The 22,519-nt window shown below is 37.1% G+C and overlaps 1 protein-coding gene across 6 annotated transcripts in view; it reads left to right on the forward strand.

Annotated features, from left to right (window-relative positions):
• The window catches only part of LOC119531590 (amyloid beta precursor protein), a 310,781-nt gene that overhangs the window by 194,339 nt on the left and 93,923 nt on the right, over positions 1–22,519 (forward strand). For all 6 annotated transcript variants that reach the window (XM_037832974.1, XM_037832984.1, XM_037832991.1 and 3 more), the window contains 3 exons: positions 10,280–10,413; positions 17,821–17,895; positions 18,639–18,797. In XM_037832974.1, coding sequence (XP_037688902.1) covers positions 10,280–10,413; positions 17,821–17,895; positions 18,639–18,797 — 368 coding nt within the window. The remainder of the gene's footprint in view (positions 1–10,279; positions 10,414–17,820; positions 17,896–18,638; positions 18,798–22,519) is intronic.

Genomic DNA, 22,519 nt, shown 5'->3' on the forward strand with positions numbered 1-22,519 from the left:
AGGACTAGGAAAACACTTTAGATTGATAATATGTTGATTTACAAGTTATGTTATCTAATAACAAGCATTTTCACAGATAGTTCATTTTTCCCAGAAAACTATGTGAACAATTTTCTCATATCCTTTGTGCAAATGCAAAACAGAGTCTTAAAGAGCATAGTGACTTGCCCCAAGCCACATTTGAAACCTACTTAATATCTTGGCTGTGTTCCACATGCCAAATGTCTATGCATTTGGTTCTGAAACCGTGTAATATGTTGGAAAGATGATGAAGGATATTAAAAACAGTTTTCCTAGATGCCACAAATACAGCATGCATCAGTAAATTACATGTCTTTCATATCCTTTACAAAGCAGTAATTATTTTCCTTTAAATTTCATTTTATATCATTTTAGCATATAGAAGAATATTTCCATTTTTATGAATGGAAATGAACACTGATAAATTTATTTTCATGAAGCACACATAACTATTACTTGTGTTGTGTCTGTCATAATTTTCTCTTTCCCAATACTCTTCTCCATCTATTTACATTGTGTTTGGGATCCTGACACTTTTCCATTCCAGAAGCATGAAGTGATTCTGGCAGCTGTATTTTCTTGTCTACCTAGAGACTATTCAATCACTGCAAGTGAGGGGTTTTGCCATGCTAGTCCAAACACTGTGGAGAAAGCATATAATTTCTCATTATTTATAGCCTGAGCAGCTAGGCAGTCTTAAATATAGCAAAGCTGCACATTTGAATTGAAAAAGTCATGGTCATCTGGAGGTCAAATGCAGACAGCAGATTTGAGTCAGAGAAAATAAGCCAAACTAGAAGGTGAGTAAGCCCATTTGATTTGGCAATTTGGGCTTGCCTTTTGCTCTTTCACCATTTTAGGGCTAATAGGATGATATCTCTGTACAAAGGTGGTTAGTTTTATGAGTTGCTAAATCTGAATTGCTTCTAGTCAAATAATAAACACGAAATAATATTTTTTTTAAAGTTCTTCAGTTAAACTGACAAAAGATTATGCACATGGAGAAAATGTGTAACTGTGTGCGTTATAAATATAATAATTTTCCTGTCGAGTCTTCTTAAACTGAAAATGTCACAATTATTATAATCAGGCATTTCTAGATTTTGGATGTTTGTCATAAAAACCAGTTTTAAGCATTGCAATTTCAGAGTCACTGATTTTTTTTTAATTTTTGGTTCTTAAAATAGATAGACTCTAAGACACAAATAGGACAGAAACAGATGTGAGGCTTAGAGTTTTAATTTCACTCATAAGCTAATGCATTTGAACTTTTTAAAAAGTCATTGCCCTGTTGTGAAAAAGGATCTTGCTGAGATATTTGTGACATCGACCCTGCTTCTGCACAGTTGGGTATAGGGCAATGCAGAGGTTTGGCATACCAGTTGCCCAATGGAGTGTTTGTACATGGTAGAATTACTACCTAAATATTTGTTGATTAGTTTATGTTTCAAAAATGAGTGTATGGTCATTTTTTCCAGTGTCAGTTCTCATCAGATTATGTCTCAAAGGGCCAACTGCCCAACTCCTCGATAGCATTTAATCTCAAACGAGAGCATCAAGCTAATCTCTAGTCAAGTGACAGCACCAAGGGAGCCAGCCTATGGAAATGACAAGTGACCCATCTTTTGCTCCTTCACTTATGCAGTGAGCTGTGGCTCAAACATCTAGATGCGTTTCTCCACCTTGGCAATAGTGACATTTTTTGCGGATAATTCTTTGTTGCCAGAGGAGGGGGATTCAGGGGGGCGCTGCCCAGTGCATTTTAAGATGTTTAGGAGGATCTCTGGCCTCTTCCCACTAAATCCCAGTCATACCCACCCAGTTGTGATGACCAAAAATGTCTCCAGATTTTGCCAAATGTGTCCTAGAGGGCAAAATTGTCCCTGAATGGTTGAAAACCACTGATCTGGACCAGCAAAGTTTCCCCACATCTGATTCAGAGACTTAACTAGGCTGGTTTAAACAAGTTTCTGCAAATCTTAGGGCATGTTGAGGCTTTGGAAATGTTAGTAGCCCCTAGTTTTTGACAGATGTTTATCAAATTGAATTTGTGAGACCACTAAACTAGCATTCAATTTGCAGGTTAAGGTAGAAGTTGCTATGCTGCCCTTGGCTATAGTATGAGCTTTTTCTGCTCTAATATAAGCTACTCTGGGAACAGAAGAAACCTGTAAATCCCTATTCTAGAATATGTACCCATGGAGTATCCCTTCCTTCTCTGTCTGTTTCATGTTGACTTCATAGAATCCCACCTTATGCTGGAGAATATCTATCTGTAGAGATGCCCTGTAACATTACCACACAGGTTACTTGGCATCTAGGATGTACCTTGGGATCAGGACACTGGAGTGTAGGGTTTGGTGAGTGGGTGGAGCATGATTGATTTCTACTCACTTCAAAATGACCCAAGTATACCAGTATAGATTAGCATACTTGTAGAGAATATAAAGAGAATTGGAACATACCTTCAAATTAGACCAAACTACCATCCCCCAGCAAAAAGTTGATAGTCTCAGAATCTCACAATTTGCAAACTGTTGATAACTCCTTGTGCAGCCTTCAAGTGGGATGTGCTACCTACCCCCAGGGTTGTTATATCCTATCATAACACCAAAATCATTTAGTCTTTCACCGTATTTGAACCATTGTTCTTAGTCATGTTATACTTGTTTTTCTGGTTGTGAAGTAGCAAGTAATAGTTTCCATTAGCACATTCTAGTCTAATGGAATATGATATTTTTATAAACCTACCATGCATTTTTATAAACAATTAAAAGCATTAAATGGTGTGGTACATTGAATTTCGTGTCACATCAATGCCAGTAAAAACTATTTGATGAGTATGAAAAGCCAAATCTTCTGTTTCGGAAACACTTAAGGTAAAAAGAATGGCTCCTTCCTCAAAGCTACGGTGATGAGAAGCCCTAAGTTTCAAAGTAATTGTTTTGCTCGGCAAACCAACATTATATCTTTTTTAAAAGAGCCATTTACTCAAGAGTAAAAGAATACTCACTCTGTATGTGCTCTCTTCTTTAGCTATTTGCCAAAGGAGAATAAGGAGATAGTTTAATACAGGTGTCCGCAAGCATTTTCTGTAAAGGGCCAGGTATTTTAGACTTTGCAGTTCATATGGTCTCTCTAACTACTTAACTTTGTAGTTGTAGCGTGAAAGCCATAGATAATATGTAAACGACTGGACATAGCTGTGTTCCGATAAAACATTATTTACAGAAACTGGGCGTCATGCCAGATTTGGTCCATGGGCCATGGTTTAATACAGCTGTTAACTCTTGAGCCCAGGACATGCTGGTACTAAGCTAGGCATTTTGAGAGACACTAGCAAAGTAAACCAGGTACCCTGCTTTCAGTAACCTTACAGTGTTATGATGCAGAGAGACTCAGATATGGAATAGAATTAAATAACAAAGTAAGGTAAAATATACAAGTGTCAAGAAAGATTGCCTTGGAAGACTGGGGGAAAATGAAATTGGTTTTAAATTAAGACGAACTCCATAGAAGTCAACAGTTCCTTCTGCCTTTTACTGCTGCAATTTCTATAGAAGTGGAAACTAATGAAGATTTTGACTTTAAAAAAAATTTTTTATTTTTTTTTTTCATTTTGACTTTCTGAATTCATATGTTGCTTGTCAGACAGCTATGGTGGGTTATCTCTTTGTGAGCCTCCGTTAATGAAGTTGAGAATAGCGTCTAAAAAATTGACAAAAAATCGATAACCTAAGGTTAAAGCATTCTAGATACCAGTATTATCACCATTGTCTCACATATATTTTACAAATTTAGACTTGAGGTCACTTTTAAATTTTGGTGCATTGTGCTAAGTAGGGTAGAAATACTGATAAATATTTAACACCAGTGTTCATATTTTCACGCTCAGTTCACATATTTGTCGAAATACCCATGTCAGGCGTAACTACAAGACATAAAAAAGAAATGTACCTTGACTAGAATAGAGTAAACACAGCATAAATTACATTTTTATTACCTTATGTCTGCACAATTCATTGATAGTGTTCTCAGTCAACGATGATTGCACTGGCTATAAAATAAGGGTGATGTGAGAGAATATCAGGGGAGATGCCTTTGTTCTTTTTTTTAGGGAGAGTCTAGTACCACATATAAGGTTCACAGACATCATGTTCACATTATAAATGGCTGTTCTATCTAGGACCTGGCGGGGGTGATAAATACTTAATTTTAGTAGGGATATCAGCTATTTCAGTATCAGATAAATGGAGGGAATTTTTTTGTGTGTATGCGTGCTGTTGTTAGGTTGGCGATCTGAAATCTCTGCCATGTTTTGAAATTAAATTCTGTAATATCTTTCGTGTATGTGTTACACCTAGGGTATATATTATCCTCATTGTCACTTCTGATGTATAAATTAGAGCCATTTCAAGTGACAGCGTTGCCAGCTCTGTATAAAAGAGCATTTTCAATGATAAGTTGTTGACTTATATAGGTCTTTCATGTACTTTAATCTTCTGTTGTCAATAGTATAGAGATAAATTGCCTTTCTACTCACGAAAGAAGACTGACTAAATATTCTTGTTAGAATTTAGTATCTTGACTAAATGCCGTTCATTCAGCCTTTTGGCCTGATGTGGGTGGTCACAGTGGTTAATATTTGAAAGTGGGGGGATTATTCTTTCACATCCTCAGCCCATTATGACTGTAAAATTATGTGTCACCTTGGAGATTGAGGAAACAAACAAATATCAAAATGACAGCGGCAATTTGTCATAATGACTTTAGTAAGAATATGAAATGGAGTGCTCTGTGGTGATTACAAAATCAGGACTGAAAATGAGGGTAATGGGTGTCCGTGCAATTAAGTTTCCTGGTATCTGAATAGTTTGCACCTCTAGATGGGCAAGGAGAGTGATTTCCACCACATTCTGAAGATAAGAACAGGTTTCACACTGTTTTAAAGCAACTTCCCCTAAAATTATGAACTTTTCTCAGGGGAAAAGCGGGAATGGAAGTGTTTCATTGACATCATGTCTTTAATAATGGTGGTGTATCTTCTGACAGGAACGTTGGGGCAGGGCCAGGGCTCATGAATAAACTGAAAGCAAAACTGCTTTTTTCTCAGAAAACAGGAGATTACAGTGTGAGGTGGAAGATTGTGACAACCATCAGTGCATCATTATTAAAGCAATTTCTCCCTTAGTGTTCAATTACCTATGGTTAGGGGACAGAGAAAGAAGCAAATCTGTAGTCCTTCGTGTGTGTGTGTGTGAAAGTGTGTGCGTGGTAGACACCATGCATGAGAAACCCTCACCACCTCCGTGCTTCCCCCCACCCCACGCCCAGCCCAAATCTCTCTCATCTTTGTCTTCTACTCTTAAAAGTTCCCTCTCCTACATTTGTTCCCTCAGCAACCAGAGTGATCCTTTTAAAACACATCATGTCACACTTTTCCCCTCCTCACAACCCTACTTTGGCTCTTCAGAGTCCTTCCGGTGGCCTCGGACCCCACCTGATCTGCCCCTGTTTCCTCACTGCCTCTTCTACAACTCTCCTTCGCATCTTCAGCTTTGGCCCCGTCGACCTTCTTGCTCTTCCTGGAACTCGCCAGGCACATTCGCCTCTTCAGGCCATCTGCTTGCCGTGTTCTTCCTGCAGATAACCGTGTCTCTTACTTCACCCCCTTCAGCTCCTTGTCCACATTTCACCGTCTCCAGGAGACCCAGCCTAGCCCCGTACTTACCGATGTGGTCCTCCCCTCTTCTCACGGGCACTCTTGATCTTTCCTTAACCCTAATTTTCTAATGTTTTTTTTCTTCATCTCTATAATACAAACCACATTATTAAAAAATGATATGATTTCTTGTTTTGTTTTTAATTTTAGTTTTATGTTGATTTTTTTTCTCTCACTAGAATATAATTCCACAAAGGCAAGGATCTTTGTTTCCTCATGGATTTCTCCAGTGTGCCTCACACGTAGTAGGGACTGTAGCAATTGTTGAATGAAGGAATAAAGGAATGAATGCACACATCCAAGGGAGTCAGAGCTGCTGCCTCAGCTTCTCAGGGACCTGTGACCCCAGAGTTATAGGACCAAGGATGAGGATTATAATGAAATCATTACTCGTCCAAAATGCCACTGAATTTGGGGAAACAGAATGTTCATTTTGAGTCAGTAATGTACTGGGAAGTGGAAATGCTTTCCTGTTTCAGTTTTTCATCTGGTATGTGTATTTTGACACCCATTCTCACTACTAGAAAGAAAGGGTGACAATGCCTTTTGTATCCAACCATATCCTACAAGGCTGCTAGGAGACGGAAATAAGAAAATAAATATATGAAGGTCATTTGAAAGGTTAAAAACCCATGCATATGATGGTATTGGTGCTGTTAATTATTTGGCACCTAAGAGTCAAAAACCTAGAGCCAAAGAGGTTTACCCTCTGTTTTAAGTCTAAGAAATACACATTTTCTGCATAGAGGTGAGCATGTCCAGCAAGCTTGCTTGGAGAGAAGGCTTAGGTGAGCGTGTATGAGTCAGAGCCTAGAGCTACAAATGCTGGATGCAAGCTCTGACCCGTTTTATATCAGGAAAAGATCTAATTCTGCTGCCAAACTTTGGTAGGAAGTCATTTACCAGGTAGCAATCAAGGTCAGGAGCGGTTTATTTATTTAGAAAACAGAAAAGCTCCACAGTGCCCTGGACTTTTGTAGACTTCGTGGTTTATCTAACCCTAAATTGAGTCGTTTTTGTGTCTGGAGATGTGAGGGGGCATGCTAAGTGATACTGTCTTCTTATACAATAAATGTAATAAGTTAATTTTTTCCCTCTCTCTCCCTACCTAGTAAATGAGAACACAAGTAAAGCACCTAGCATGGTAAACATTAATGAATGGAGACTCTTATCATTTGGCCAACTCCAGAATCTGAGCCCATATCATGGCTTCTGAAGGGACCTGAGAGGACTCTGAACTGGATAAAATACCACTGAAAAATCCAGAGTCCCTGCTTTGTGGTAGTTTAAGAAGCAGTCCTTCCTAGGCCAGTTTGTTTCCACTTTCTAAGTTGTTAGTTCCCCTTTTAAGTGAACTGTAATAGACAGTGTCCTGTTCAATTTGTGCTTCCAGACATATCCTGGCATTCTTTGGGCCACTCCCTCCCCAAAAGGAAACGCCTTGAAAAGATAAGACCCAGCTTCTCCCCCACCCACCACCTTTGTTTTCCTTTCCCTGGCCTACCTTGGACTTTCTTTATCACACTATAGCTGTCCAGTCCTGTTAGGAAAATATCTCTAGAATACAGGCATATGAGAACTAAAAGCTGAACTTTCTGTGCAAACTTCTCCTCACCAGCTGCAGGACAGTGATAATAAAAATTTTTTCAATACGTATTAGAATATCACAATTTGCCATCTTCTCTTCTTGAATAGTAAATGATCTGGTTTGCTGACTGGTATGAATATAGAAAAACGTGGCTCACTTTTATGTTAATCAAGGTGGCGTGTTATTATGAATTGCTTAAAGTCTGAATTGAAGATTATAACCTCTCTTAAATTCCTCAGCCAAAGAAAGTAACTGATACTGCTAACAGGGATTTATTCACAGACAAATATTTCTCCCTTAAATTGAATAAATAGGTAATACATTATTTGTGTTTATTTCCATATGCCACATTTAGTACTTGAAATGTTTGTAATCCTATTAAACATAGCTCTCATCAATTTCTTTATTATTCTTTTATTCATAGATATTATAAAGCTACATTTCCATTTAGGCCAATGAGATTATAGTGACTCAGATTGAAGTTTCTTTATCTCCTCCCAATAGCAATTTTGTAGACAAAAATTGCAAACCAAAAGATGTAGGTAGGAACCTTTCCTACTTATATAGTAAGTTATAATTCTGGTTTTCCAAAAGGTACACCATGCTAAAATTACAACAGTTATAAGCCAATGGTTCTTTTGATCAGTGATTGTAACCCCAAACATTTGTACATTTTCCTTTGTTTAAAATGTAAAATGTGATTTGCCTAATTATTTCCTTCTGCCAGATTGTACTTTGCCAAAAGGATGTCATTGCTTTATGTTCTGCTTTTACTTAAGTTGTTCTCAGTTGAATTTTACAAGTAAAAGCAGAACATGATTAAAAGCATGGGAAATAAATTTAAAATTCTAGATAAATCAGTTTCAGTTATAAGTTGAGAAAATGATTAAGTTAAAAATACTTGCATGTTGACTTGCTTGAATTTATGCAGGAAAACATTTACCTTTGATATTTTTTTACAAATGGGATTTAAGATTGAAAATTAAAATAAGAACTCACTTATTTTCAGTCATTTCAAACTTTTCACATAGGTTTGAGAAGAATACATATTATTTTTCCAGTAGACACCTTATGGTCCTGTGTGTGATTCATTTTCAGTGACTTGACATAAAAGTAGTTGATGTATTTCTGTGGTTGGCATGACCTCTGAGGTTTGACTAGGGAACTGTCATGTGTGAAGCACCATGTGCATCACCCTCTCTGCCAGTTAATGGACACACGGGGTGGTATTTAATTTTCTCAACAGTCCTATCACTTAGGCATGTTCTTGCAATTTGAAATTAAAGATATTGGGGCATGAAGTGTTTAAGTTACTTGCTCTGGGTCACAGTTAGTACGTGAAAGAAGTGGGATTCATATCCAGTTGTGCCTCGTTGCAGAGCCCATGCTTTTTCCTTCCTGCTGCCCTTTACTGCCAATGATAGAAGAAATGAGCACCTCCACCCCCACCCATTTACTGCATGGAGACAGGAACAGAAATATATGCAGGATCAATAGCCACACACAGAAGTCTTTCAGAATACGCATGGACCATGCCAATCCCAGGCCACTTGAAACAAAATCCCTTAGGGATGGGGTTTATTGGGGAGAGGGGTGGACAAACATTTATTTTGAAAAATCATCCAGATTATACCCTGCTTCCTTCCAATTGAAAGCAACATCTGAATGGACACCTTTTTAACATGAAAAGTATTAAACAGCCATTGAAGTAGAAAGGAAGAAATCAGAATGAATGTTTCTCTTTAAAAATGAAGGTATTTAATTGTTTAACCAAAAAAAGTCTTCATGATTTTAGAATCATGGAGACTTTCGATTGCATTTTCTTGAAGCATGTCTAAAAGGCATTTAATTTAGCACTTACTTTTAAAATGACCTACCCATAAATGTTTCTCATTCAAACCAACTTTGGGATAGTCATTATATTGTATTTAATAATAGTTCAAATAATTAGATAAGAATATTTGGTGATACTTGAATACTTTTGAACAAAACCCTTAAAATGATTTGACCTGATTGCATGGTAAAGATGAAAATAGCTCATTTTATTTTTCAGGTCAAGCAGGCTTTCTTCTTTATGTCAAAACCTTAATCTTTTTTTTTTTTCCTTTTTTTAGTAAAGTTCATGAATACTCCAGATTCTCACTATTCATTGCTAATCTTTTGGAAAACTGCTTTTATAAGCATTATAATTCACTTAGCTCACAAATTCGGACATTTCTGTTTTATAGAGCACTTCCATTTTATGAGCATTGATGTGTCCACATAATGTAGCAGTATATGTTACAACTCAGTATTTCTCAGCAATATCAGTTGAATTCAAAATATCACGTTCTTTTTGACAACTACTGTAACGAATTGGTTGATTAGCACCAAATTTATGAAGGCAGAAAGGACAATTTATTGACATTGATGTTTCTTTGGTTGAGTTCCAAATTCTTTCTCAGGTTGGGTGGCTTTTTAATCAAGATATCTAAATATATAGTTCAGAAATTACCATTACACCAAGGTTTGGGTATTTTGCCATAGGCTAATGTTGAGATTTCTTTGATTTCTGCAGGAATTTTAAGTTGTGATGTTGATATCATCATTTAGTTTCAAAATTGTAAAAATTAATCTAGCAATTCATGAGAATTTGGAAAAACATGTCTGTATTCTTCAACACCAACTGTTTATGCTCTATGCACACTTGGTTGCAAAGAATTTTAAATATAATACTATAATTGTAGAACAGACTATTTTGAGGATATTCCTTCACCCAGTACTTGAAAAGGGTGAAACACATCTTCAGTGTGTTGCAAAATGTCTTATGGTGTTCTTTTAAACAGCATTAACATCTTGAATGTGCTTCTCTACTACATTCTTTGTTCTGGAAAGCACCTGAAAATATGCCATTCTTTTTACATGATTGGATATTCTGAGTCTCATCGTCCTTTTCTTCTACTTCATAGTTCCTACAACAGCAGCCAGCACTCCCGACGCCGTTGACAAGTATCTTGAGACACCTGGAGATGAGAATGAACATGCCCATTTCCAGAAAGCCAAAGAGAGGCTTGAGGCCAAGCATCGTGAGAGAATGTCTCAGGTAAATTACTCTTAGGTCCTTCAGCCCTGTGATACTGGAGGACTCATGGCTTGCCTCTGCATCAGTCTCCCCCAATGGCTGATAGATGCCTGGGAGTAGGAGTAGGGTATTTAATTTTATACAAATCTTTTTAAATACTCTATGAGTATCTCATAATACTTTATGAGTTTTAATTTTAAATGTTTCCTATAAGGGCATTGACTGTGGTGTGGGCTTTCATTGTTGTTATTGTTTTTGTTTTTGTTCTTGCAACCTCATGTTCATGCCACCTAGGAAAGATTTGGCTTTAGTTAGTTTGTTTTTTAATGCAATTTTAGTGAGCTTGTTCACATAGCAGGTAATCATCCAAAGTGTACAATCAGTAGCTCACAGTATCAGTTGAACTCTGTATAGAAATATATAGTTATGAATTCATCACCACAATCAGTTTTTGAACATTTTCATTACTCAAAGAAAAAAAAAGGGAAGAAAAGAAAAAAAAAAGGAAATAGAACACTCAAAATATCCCATACCCCTTATCCTACCCTATTATTTATTTATACTCATCTGTCTATATACTGGGTAAAGGAAATGTCATTTGCAAGGTTTCCACAATAACAGAGTCACACTTTAAGAGCCATATAGTTATACAGTCATCTTCAAGAATCAAGGCTACTGGATTGTAGTTCAACAGTTCAGGTATTTCTTTCTAGCTACTTAATACGCTAAAAACTACAAAGGAATATCTATATAATGCATAAGAATAACCTCCAGAATGACCTCTCAATACTATTTGAAATCTCTCCGCCATTGAAACTGTATTTTGTTGCATTTCTCTTCCCTTTTTGGTCAAGAAAGCTCTCTCAATCCCACAATGTCAGGGCCAGCCAGGCTTATCCCCGGGAGTCATGTCCCATGTTGCCAAGGAGACCTATACCCTTGGGAATCATGTCTTATATAGGGGAGAGGGCAGTGACTTTACCTGCAGAGTTGGCTTAAAAAGAGAGGCCACATTTGAGCAACAAAAGAGGTTCTCTGGGGCTGATTCTTAGACATAATTATAAGTAGGCTAAGCATCTCCTTTGCAGAAAGATATTTCATAAAAGCAAGCCCCAAGGTGGAGGGCTTGGCCGATTAAATTGGTAGTCCCCAATGCTTGCAAGAATATCAGGAATCCCCAGGTGGAAAGGTTTAATATTTCCACATTTTTCCTCAGTCCCTTATGGGTGCTGTGCAAATACTTTTTTTATCCTCTTCCCAAGTTACTCTGGTATGTATCCCAGCATCACACTAACTTGTACAAACCAAAAAGATCTCACTCCCTATTCAATGTTCCATGTGATTATGGTGTCCAAATAAACTGACCATACAAATTAAATTTGATAGTGTGCTACAGAAAATATAAATTTTGCACCAAATAAACATCTCTTCCTTTAGTCTCACATGGAAGTCAAAGTCTTAAAACACCGTCCATATTGTCTTTTACTCTTTGGTATTATTTGCCCTAGTCCCAACCAGATCAGCTTCATTCATATCTAATTGAAGTCTGATCTCTTTCAGCTTTTTTAATGGTTGCTGTATGGGTTAATTCTGACTTTCATAGTTACAGAACTCTGGCTCTGTCTCAGATGTCACACAGGTACCTGAAGTTCCAGGGAACGACCAGGTTGTACACAAAGAGCCCAGCATCTCAGAATTTAGAAATAACCATAACTACTCAGGAATACATGTGACTGCTGTAAGAGCTTACTCTCTAGGAAACTTGACAATAAGCCTCCCCTTGATAACCTGTGCTCTCAAATACAATTCTCAGAGTGTGGACATTATATTTAGTCCATATTAATGAGGCGTTGTAATATCGGTCTTTTTGTTTCTGGCTTATTTCACTCAGCATACTGTCCTCAAGGTTCTTTCATCTAGTTGCATGCTTCACAACTTCATTCCTTTTTGCAGCTGCTTAATATTTCATTGTATGCATACACTACAGTTCACCCTTCTGTTCATCAGTCGATGTACCCTTAGACCATCTCCATCCATTGCAAATTGTGAATGCTGCCACCATGAATACCAGTGTAAAATGTCCATTCATGTCCTTGTTTTCAGTTCTCCCAAATACATACTTAACAGGGTTGCAGGATCATATGGCAACCCTATAGTTGGCCTCCTGTGGAATCACCACACTACCCTTCAGATGGCCTGCACCGTTCTACTTGCCTACCAACAGTGAATAGGTACATCCCTCTCTCCACATTTTCTCCAGCACTTGTATCTTTCCGTTTATTTTTTTAAACAGTTTTATTCACACACCATACAGTCCATCCTAAGGAAACAGTTACTTGTTCGTGGTATAATCACATAGTTGCATTCACCACCACAATCTAAATGAGGACATTTCCATTTCTTTCACAGAGAAAGAAGAGGAAAAAAAGAATTAAAAAATTTGAAACAAAGTAAAATAAAAGGAGAAACAACACCACCACCAAGAATCTCATACCCCTCCCTTATATCCCACTCTTACCGACATTTGGCTTTTGTTTTTTGCCTTTGCTACATTTCATGGACATATATTACAATGTTACTGTTAACTATAGACTCTAATTTGCATTGATTGTATTTTTCCATGTACCATCCCATTTTTAACGTCTTGCAATGTTGACATTCATTTGTTCTTCATGTAAAAACATTCTTATACATTTAGTCACCATCATTGTCTACTCTAGGTTTTGCTAAGTTATACAATCCTAGCCTTTATTGTCTGTCTTTCCTTCTAAGGTCATATATGACAGTAGTCTTCCTCTTCCAACCCTACTCACATTCAACTTTGTCAGTGAACTTACAATATTATGCTACCACCTACTATTTTGTCTTTTGGATTTTACACATCCTATCTTATTTTTTTTTTCCCTCTCTCTCTTTTTACCCTTCCTGATAGTCTCCATTTCTACACTCTTCTCCAAACCTCCCTCTCTTGTCTTTCCTATCTGCCTGTAGTGCTTCCTTTAGTATTTCCTGTAGAGCAGGTATCTTGTTCACAAACTCTCTCAGTCTGTTTGTCAGAGAATATTTTAAACTCTCCCTCATATTTGAAGGACAGTTTTGCCAGATACAGGATTCTTCGTTGGCAGTGTTTCTCTTTCAGTATCTTAAATATATCACCCCACTTCCTTCTTGCCTCCATGGTTTCTACTGAGAAATCAGCACATATTCTCATCAAGCTTCCCTTGTGTATGATGGATCACTTTTCTCTTGCTGCTTTCAGGATTCTTTCTTTGTCTTTGACATTTGACAATCTGTTTAACAAATGTCTTGTAGTAGGTCTCTTCGGATTTTTCTGTTTGGGGTACGCTGCACTTCTTGAATCTGTAATTTTATGTCTTTCATTAATTTTCTGTCTTCGACTCTCAGATTTAGTTTTGAAGTAGGATTTTGCAATCACAGATTAAATTATGTGTACAACATTCTCTACAGTGAAGAAAGATATTTGGTTTTATTACTGTGTCTATACTTGGTATCTGTCACCATCACATTGTAAATTAAAATCCATTAAGATGTCCTTTGGTAAAAATATTTAATATTTTTATATTAAAAATATTTTTGCATTAAATACTAGATTTTTGTAACTTTGAACTTATCATTTCTTGTAAATTTAATTCATAGAACCATAGAAACTTAAATAAATTAAGCTGAATCATAATGATCATTTCCTCTAGTCCCTTAAGTGACAGATATGGAATGAATAGAGGTTCTGAGAGTCACATGCTTCCTCTAGCACAAAGCTAGATAGAAGTAGCATGGAGATGGCATTTGGAACCCAAGCTTTTCTTGCTCCTATTCCCGTGTTTCTTTCACTACCTTGTCCTTCAAACCAGTCTACCTCTTCCACTTCCACTGCCATCATGTTGCTGTCACGGTCTTGCCTGCAGCATTAAGCTGCTGTTCTGGTTTGGCCACTCTGCTCACCACCTCTAAACTCATTTGGGGCTTCCCTGTGTTCTCAGCTGCTTCTTTGGAAATGCCCTCCCACTTTTCTTCACATTGGCATATTTCAGCAGTTCCTTATACCCCACATAGTCCTCAGGATGGGAAGAACAGGCATTATTCTTACCTTCCATTTATCTCTCAATATTTGCACCCCAGTTTTATTAGAGAATTTTTGGGAATATAATGTCTTATCTCTCCAGCTGTATTCTAAACTCCTTTGAGTTCAAATAAGCTCGTATAATGCACCTTGCTAATGTTGCATTTCTTTCTTGGACACACATCATCATTATTTTTTTAAAAAAATAATGCATTAAATACTAGATTTTTGTTGGCCTTTATAGTCTAAACTATAAAGACCAACACTCTAAACTCTGGATTTTTTTTCAGTATATCGTAGCCATTTTGATCCTCTAATGTTAGTTTCAAATATGAGCTCTCCCTGGAATAATAACCCAACTTTATTCTAGTACATCTGGTTAATTATTGGCTTAATTCATGCAAGTTTTGATAGCTTATCTTACTATCTCATAAATATATCTGGGATGACTTAAAAGATTTTATCCGTAAGCAAAGAATTCTGTCTACTAGAGTCCGGTGGTCTTAGGAAACTGATACATCTGAGATCAACATTTATCTTCAAAGTCTGTGGTACTGAATTCTGGGCACTGTTTGGCTTTGAGATTTCCTGCCTCTTAAATCTCTGCTTAGTAAATGCCATTTTCTCTTTATGAATCAGCCAAGTCTTTGAAGATCAGGTGATATTGATAGCTTTGTGCACACACTGGAAATTGCTTTATAAGACTATAAAAACCAACTTCACAGTCTGGATCCTGGAGTTTTAAATTTAAAAAAAAAATGTTTTAAATCATTTTTGTTGTGTTTGTTATTACTTTTTTGCTTACAAATATGGAAATTGCTTTTTTGTTGTTGGTTTTTAAAAGTGGGGGGCCATAACACCTCTAAACTTGTAGTTTTCTGTTATGTTGCTATGTTGCGAATAGTATCTAGCAAATATAAATTGGCATCTGAACAATTTATATTTATTACTTCTGACTTTATATATCCTTCAATTTAAGTCCTTTGATATGAAATTTTCCATTATTCTAAATGTGTTGATTTTAAGACAAGGGGCCACATTGTTATATAGCCCTATCTTCTAACACCAGAAGTAAATTAACTTAGCTCTCCTGTTAGATTTTCCATTTTCTAATGGTAAAGTGGGCCTTAGAGGGGAAAGCACGGCCTTCAGAGACACACAGGTCTTGGTTCAAGCCCTTCCTTCTTCATTATCTGCTTGACCTAGAGCAGCTAAATTAGCTTGGTCCATGAAAGGGGAATTAGAGTGAGACCTAATATGTTACAGGTGAATGTGAGGAATGAGTTAATCCTGCAAAGCACTTAATACAGGATCTGGTAGGATCTGGTTGTCCAATGTTTTCTATTAGTGTCCCCCAATCAAAGCCGTTGTTTAAAGGGTCTGTGGAGTGAAGATGTGAGTTCATCTTGCAGTACTTTGGCGTAGAGTGCTGGTATAGGTGGATTGTCTTATTTGTGGGGGAGTGGGAATGGAGACAAAAATAAAAACTGCAAAGTAGAATATTGCTAAAATGCTCTGAAAATCAGAACTTGAGTTCATTTCTTTACTAATGCTTCTTTTCAATTTGTTAGCTAAGTGAATCTCTTTCAGTATTCCATGTATCCCCAGCTCAAAGCTGAAAGTCTAGATTCTGAATGAATTAGGTGAGCCGGTAAAAATGTAAACATAATGTTGTTCACATTCCAATAAGACATTTGGCTTCTGTCTCAAACTAATTTTGGTTTTTAAAAGTGGAGGGCCATAACATCTCTAAACTTGTAGTTTTCTGTTATGTTGCTATGTTGTGAATAGTATCTAGCAGATATAAATTATTTGGAATTCGTTGTGGAACACTGCCTCTGTGAACATTCTCAAAACAGTAAATTGAAATATTTTTATTGCAAGGCTTATCTCACCTATAGATAAAGGTAGTCTTCAATATCCCCCTTCCCCACAGGTACCCTTCCTTAACCCAGAGACAGCAAAGCCTCTGGGACAGTATGTTTCTTTTCTTGTGTGTTCTGTTCTTGCTCATGGCAGGAGGGCATTTGTCCCGTTTTTGCTGTGAACACTGAGGTTATTTTTGATATGTTCTTCAACTGTAATAGAAAATTCCTTCCATCCTATTTGCTCCATGATTTTTCTTAAAACCACATTCAGAAGTCAGTGGCCAAAAAAATTGCTAACATGGTGATTTGATATTATCTCATAAATGTTCTATATCTGTAGTTTCTTATTCCAAGCCTCTTTTTCTTTGTGATTTTGAAGGATATCAGAAAAATCAATTCTTGGGGGATAAATACCTATAAATAATAGGCTCTTGCAGTGCAAAAACCAAGTTTTCTTATCCTTCAGAAGTCCACATAGTATGCATGTGTACATCTGACAACAAATTGGTATTTTGGTTACTTGATCTTTCTGTTCTTCATTTTCCCTAGCTCAGATCTAAGCTGTACTTAAACTCCAGTTAACATCCACTAATACATTTGAAAAGGAAGGGGCAGACTTGGGTGGCAAGAGTGTAATATCATTTTCTGCCAACAACATGTGCAGGTGCAGACTTTTCCTCTTTGCTTTCTGGTCAGTGAGTATGTATCACTTAGGGAAATCCTGGTTCAACATCAAGGTTGAGAGGATAGCTTTATTTTGCTGCAAAACAGATTAGTCTGGTTACTAAATTAGCATTACTTGCCAAGAATCCTTCTTTTGCTGCATTCAGAAAATGATAATGTGTATTTTCTTAAAATTTCTGGAGAGATTTAGAGTTAGCCATTGCTGTCCATGACTTGGATTAGGCAAAGGACCCTAATAAATTCTTCAAAGGAATGGAGCTCAGGATTTCTGGCAATAGATATCCTTTTTGTCTTCCCTCTTCATTGAACTTCTTTCTGACACCATATTTATGGCATGTGCACATATACATAAAATACTGTATTTGCTTTTTTCCCCTATACTGCTTCAAACACAAAATTTTTTTATTTTTTTATCTTGCTTTCATAAAAGACTAAAACTAATGTTTTCAATTTAAAATTGAAAGATGCTGTTCAAAAAGTATATACTTATCATGAGTAGTTGACATTTGTTCAATCAAAATGACTTTCAGCCATGTCTCAGCAAAAAAAAAAAAAAAATCTTTGCTTCACAGGGCCATATTCCTACAATAAATGTGAACATTTATGTTTAGTATACTGCAATTTTAGTTTATTTACGGCCTAATGAGACGTCAAATATTGTTCAGACAAGAAAGTAATGTGATTTTAAAAAGCATTTAAAATGACAAAAATAGAAGAGAAATATAACTCAGCTCATTACAGCTATATCCAAAGGAAGAACTGAAGATTTTTCACTCGTATGTTTTCTTTATTGTATAGGTCATGAGAGAATGGGAAGAGGCAGAACGTCAAGCAAAGAACTTGCCTAAAGCTGATAAAAAGGCAGTTATCCAGGTAAGTTGTGCTCCCTTCCCCTTCCAAGCAGGAAATGCCAGGAACCTCTTTATATTCTGTGTTTTCAAGTGTTCCAGCATGTGCTGGAACTTCGTGGGTTCATATTCCTGTTAGTCTGGGCTGTTCCTAATCATCATCTATTAATTATGTGGTTTGCTTAATGCCCTGTCTTGTATTTGTTCCCAATGAACTCAAGTTATAATCCACTGCCATAAAACACACATTGTTGCTTGCAGTCTACTTTGTATCAGTAAAATGAATATCTTTCCAGTCACCATGATCTTCTACCACGTTTTCCCCCTTAGCAAAAATTTTATCTGACTTCAGACTTTTGTCTGAAACCACTCTCAAAATTACTTTAAGTAAACCAAGAGATTATCATGAGCACTTAACATTCTTTCAAAGAGAGAAGTAAGCGTTCTTTAAAATATGCAATGTAATTTAGAGTTTTAAGAATGCAAAAATTTATCCTACATTATCATCAGTCAAGTCAGTCTTCAGCAACCCTGTGAAATACTGATTTGCAATGAGTAATTAGGTTTTAGGAGATGGGTGCAGGAAAGGGAGGTAATTCCTGAAACATGCTGAAGTCATCAAAATTTGGAACGATTGTGTACAGTCTTCAGGATTGTTTTCATCACTTGAAGAAAATGGAATATGACAGCACTCTTGAAAGACGAATTTGCTGCCCCATCTTGCCTGTTCAATTCCCAGTTGTCATGTGTGTGTGTTTACAATGGCAGCATTTCCAAGAAAAAGTGGAATCTCTGGAACAAGAGGCAGCAAACGAGAGGCAGCAGCTGGTAGAGACACACATGGCCAGAGTGGAAGCCATGCTCAACGACCGCCGCCGGCTGGCTCTGGAGAACTACATAACCGCTCTCCAGGCCGTTCCTCCTCGGGTACGTCTTGCTGAGGCCTCGCCTCACACCTTCGCTGTAGGTCACAGAACAGACAGTAGTGGGGGGCAGAGGGAGGGCACTCGGAACTGAGGGCCGTGAGGAGATGTGTGGAGAAATGCTGGGAGCAAATGGTTAATCTCCAGCCATTCCGTCTTCTCAACTTGAAGGGTCACAGGGAGCTGCCTCCATGCATCTTCTCGGCCTAACTGAACCTCACATCTCTCCGCAGAGAAGCCCGAGAGGCTTCCCAAGATGAATTGACTTTCTTGAGGTGATGGTGTGTAGAGATTTAGTCAAGGTACCACAAAATTGTAAAGATGGAAGGAATTAAGAAGTAACTGAGCCCCGGCCCCTCGTCTAAGTGATGTAGCTAACGACTAGAGAAAGTTTAGACTTGGCTGAGTTATAAGGTTTTTAGTGGCCCAACAGGGACCAGAACTCAGTTCCTGCTCTCAGAGTATGGCAGTGGCCATATTCACTGGGGGAATCCCTTGTCAGTCATGACGTCAGCAGCAGGCAAGCTAATTTATGATATTCGGTGATTGATACCCAGAAAGCTGGCAAGGCATGCAGGCCTAGATTTCCTCCATGGGGCTCAGTGGGAGAGTTTACATTGGATGTGAGGAACATTCTGAGGGGGAGTGTGTTCATTAAGTCTACTCTTCCATCTGTTATTGAGTGAGGGATATTGGAATCTCTGTCATTGTGGATATATCTATCTTTCCGGTACTGTCAGTTTTGTTTTGTGTATTTTGAAGCTCTGTTGTTAGGTGCATAAAGATTCAGAGTTTTTATGTCCTCTTTGACCCTTTTATTGTTATGTAATGACCTTCTTTTTCCCTGATAATTAGCTTTGCTCTTCAGTCTATTTTGTATAATATTAGTAAAGTTACTCCAGTTTTCTTTTTTTATTATTACTGTGAAATATAACATATATACAGAAAAGTGATAACTTTCAAAGTACAATTTAACAGATAGTTTGAGAGCAAATTTCAAAGAATGTTATGGGTTACAGTTCCTCAATTTCAGTTATTTCCTCATTGTGAAATATAACATATATACAGAAGATTATAACTTTCAAAAGTATGATTTAACAAGTGATTACATAAACGATAATTTCAAAGGGCCCTCTGCTTTTATGTTATTAGGGCTGGGAGAAGTAGTTTGGCAAGCTGTCTTTTGGCTGGCAAAGTATCTCCAGGGCTCCCCCTTTTTCACAGACTGGGTGGTTGTTGTTGGAAGTCGGAGATCTTGGTTAATCCACCAGACTCAGTGGTAGGAGATTTAACTAATGGAGCATCTATGGCCTGCCTAACCTACCTCCCCCTTCCGGAAGCACCTAGTTGAAGGTTAGGCAGTCCAGCTTTCTTGAAAGCACAATCTATCTTTCCATCCTTTTACATTCATTAGACCTGTTTGTCTTTATATTTGAAATGCATTTCTCATAAGCAGCATATAGTTGGATCTTGCCTTTTTGATCTAGTCTAACAATTGCTACCTTTTAATTGAGGAGACCATGTATATTTTATGTATTTCTTGATGTAGTGACATCTCCATCTATTATCTTTCCATTTTTGTTTCTTTTTTCTGATTGTTCCATCTGCTCTTCATTCCCTTTTTCTTGTTTGTTTTCTTTGTTAGCTATAACCTTCTATCATGTTATTTTTTTATGGTTACTGTAGGGTTTACAGAACATACCTTTAACTTACCACAGTGATATGTTATCATTTTAAGTAATATTATAGCACTTCACATATTGTATTAGAATCTTACAGTAGAGTGCTTCCGTTTCTGTTCTCTTGATCTTTGAACTCTCCAATACTATGTTGTTATTTTCCTTGCAGTCCATTATCTTTTAAAGAGATTTAAACAATAAGAAAGAAATCTCACATATTTACCCATATAGTTACCATTTTTGGTTCTCTTCATTCTGTTGTATAGATCCATGTGTCCATCTGGTGTAATTATCCTTCTGCCTGAAGGACTTCTTTTAACATTTCTTTTAGTGTTGTTAGGCTGACAGTGAACTTTTTTTAGGATTTGTGTGTGTGAAAATGTCTTTATTTTACCTGGATTTTTGAGAAATATTCTTGGCAAGTATGGCTGTTTGGGTTGAGAGGTTTTTCTTCTACTTTAAAGGTTATACTCTACTATCATTTTATTTGCATTGTTCCCAGCAAGAAAGCTGATGTTGTTCTTATCTTTATTCCTCTATAAATAGCACCTGTTTTTTTTTTTTTTCCTGGCTGGCCGCTTTTTAGATTTTATCACAGTTTTTGAGCAATTTGTTTATGATGAACGTGCCTTGGTGTAGTTTTATGTTTCATGTTATGTTTCATGTGCTTGGGGTTCATTGGGATTCTTAGATCTTAGATTGATAGTTTTCATCAAATTTAGAAAGTTTCTTTTCTTCACATTGTTTGCTGGTGTCTCCTCTTTCCTCTCTTTCAGGAATTCCACTAACATGTATTTGAAGTTGTTTCTCATCTCACACTCTGTTCATTTCATTTTTTAATTATTTTTTCTTTGCATGTTTCATTTTAGATACTTATTGTTGGGTTTTCAAGTTCACTCATCTTTTCTTCTATAGCATTCAATCTTCTGTTAATCCCTCCAGCTATATTTCATCTCACAAATTGTATTTTTGACATCTATAAGTTCATTCCTTTTTTATTTCTTATGTCGTCCATATTCTAACCTTTGGTAGCTATGGAAAATTATAATAACTGTTTTAATATCTTTGTTTGCTAATTCTAAAGCTGTCAGATTTTGGTTGATGTTGACTGAATGATTTTTCTCCTCTTTATGGGTGGTATTTTCCTGCATCCTTTCACCCCTTGTAATTTTTCCTGGATGCCAGGCATTGTAAATAATTACCTTTTTGGATATTGGATATTTTTGTATTCCTTCAGATATTCTTGGACTTTGTTTTGGAATGCAGTTAAGTTATTTGGAAACAGTTTGATTCTTTTGGAATTTGCTTTTAAAATTTGTTTGGGGGGATGGGAACAATTATCAATCTACGGGTAATTATTCTCCAATGCTGAGGCAAGACCTTTTGAGTACTGCATTATGAACCTTGAGGTTTTCCAGTCTGGCTGGAGGGACCAGACACTGTTCTGACCCTGCTTGAGCACCAGGCATTGTTCCCTCTACATCCTTTCACATGGTTCTTTCCCAGCCCTCAGGTAGGATCTTTTAGGTAGGGAGGTGTAGATTCAGTGGTTTACTTTATTTACTTTTCTATTGTGGTAACACATATATACAAAACAATTACCCAGTTTGATGATTTTTAAATATACCCTTCAGTTGTACTATTTCTCGGGTAGTGTTTTCCATATGCATGTGCTAATTAATACTCAGCTGCATTCTCCAGAGGAAGCCTCTGCACATCTCTAGTTCTTCTCTAATACGCTACCTTTGAACTGTAGCCACCTGGGTCTCCCCAGACTCTCTCTCCAGGTCTTTAACTCAGGGAGCCCAGCAGCCTCCACCTGGTACCCTCTCCTTGAGCTGCCACCTGGAAACTCTCTCAAGGCAGGAAACCTGGTCGATTGTAGGGATGACGTCATTTGTTTCCTGTCTCTCAGAGCTCATCATTGCTTGATGTCTAATTCTTCCAAAAACATTGTTACATGCATTTTGTCCAATTTTTGTTTTTTTCAAACAGGAGGGTAAATCCAGTCCCTGTTAGTTACTCCATCTAGAAGTCTATGTATACA

This window comes from Choloepus didactylus, chromosome 1, assembly GCF_015220235.1.
Source record: "Choloepus didactylus isolate mChoDid1 chromosome 1, mChoDid1.pri, whole genome shotgun sequence".
Classification (NCBI taxonomy): domain Eukaryota; kingdom Metazoa; phylum Chordata; class Mammalia; order Pilosa; family Megalonychidae; genus Choloepus; species Choloepus didactylus.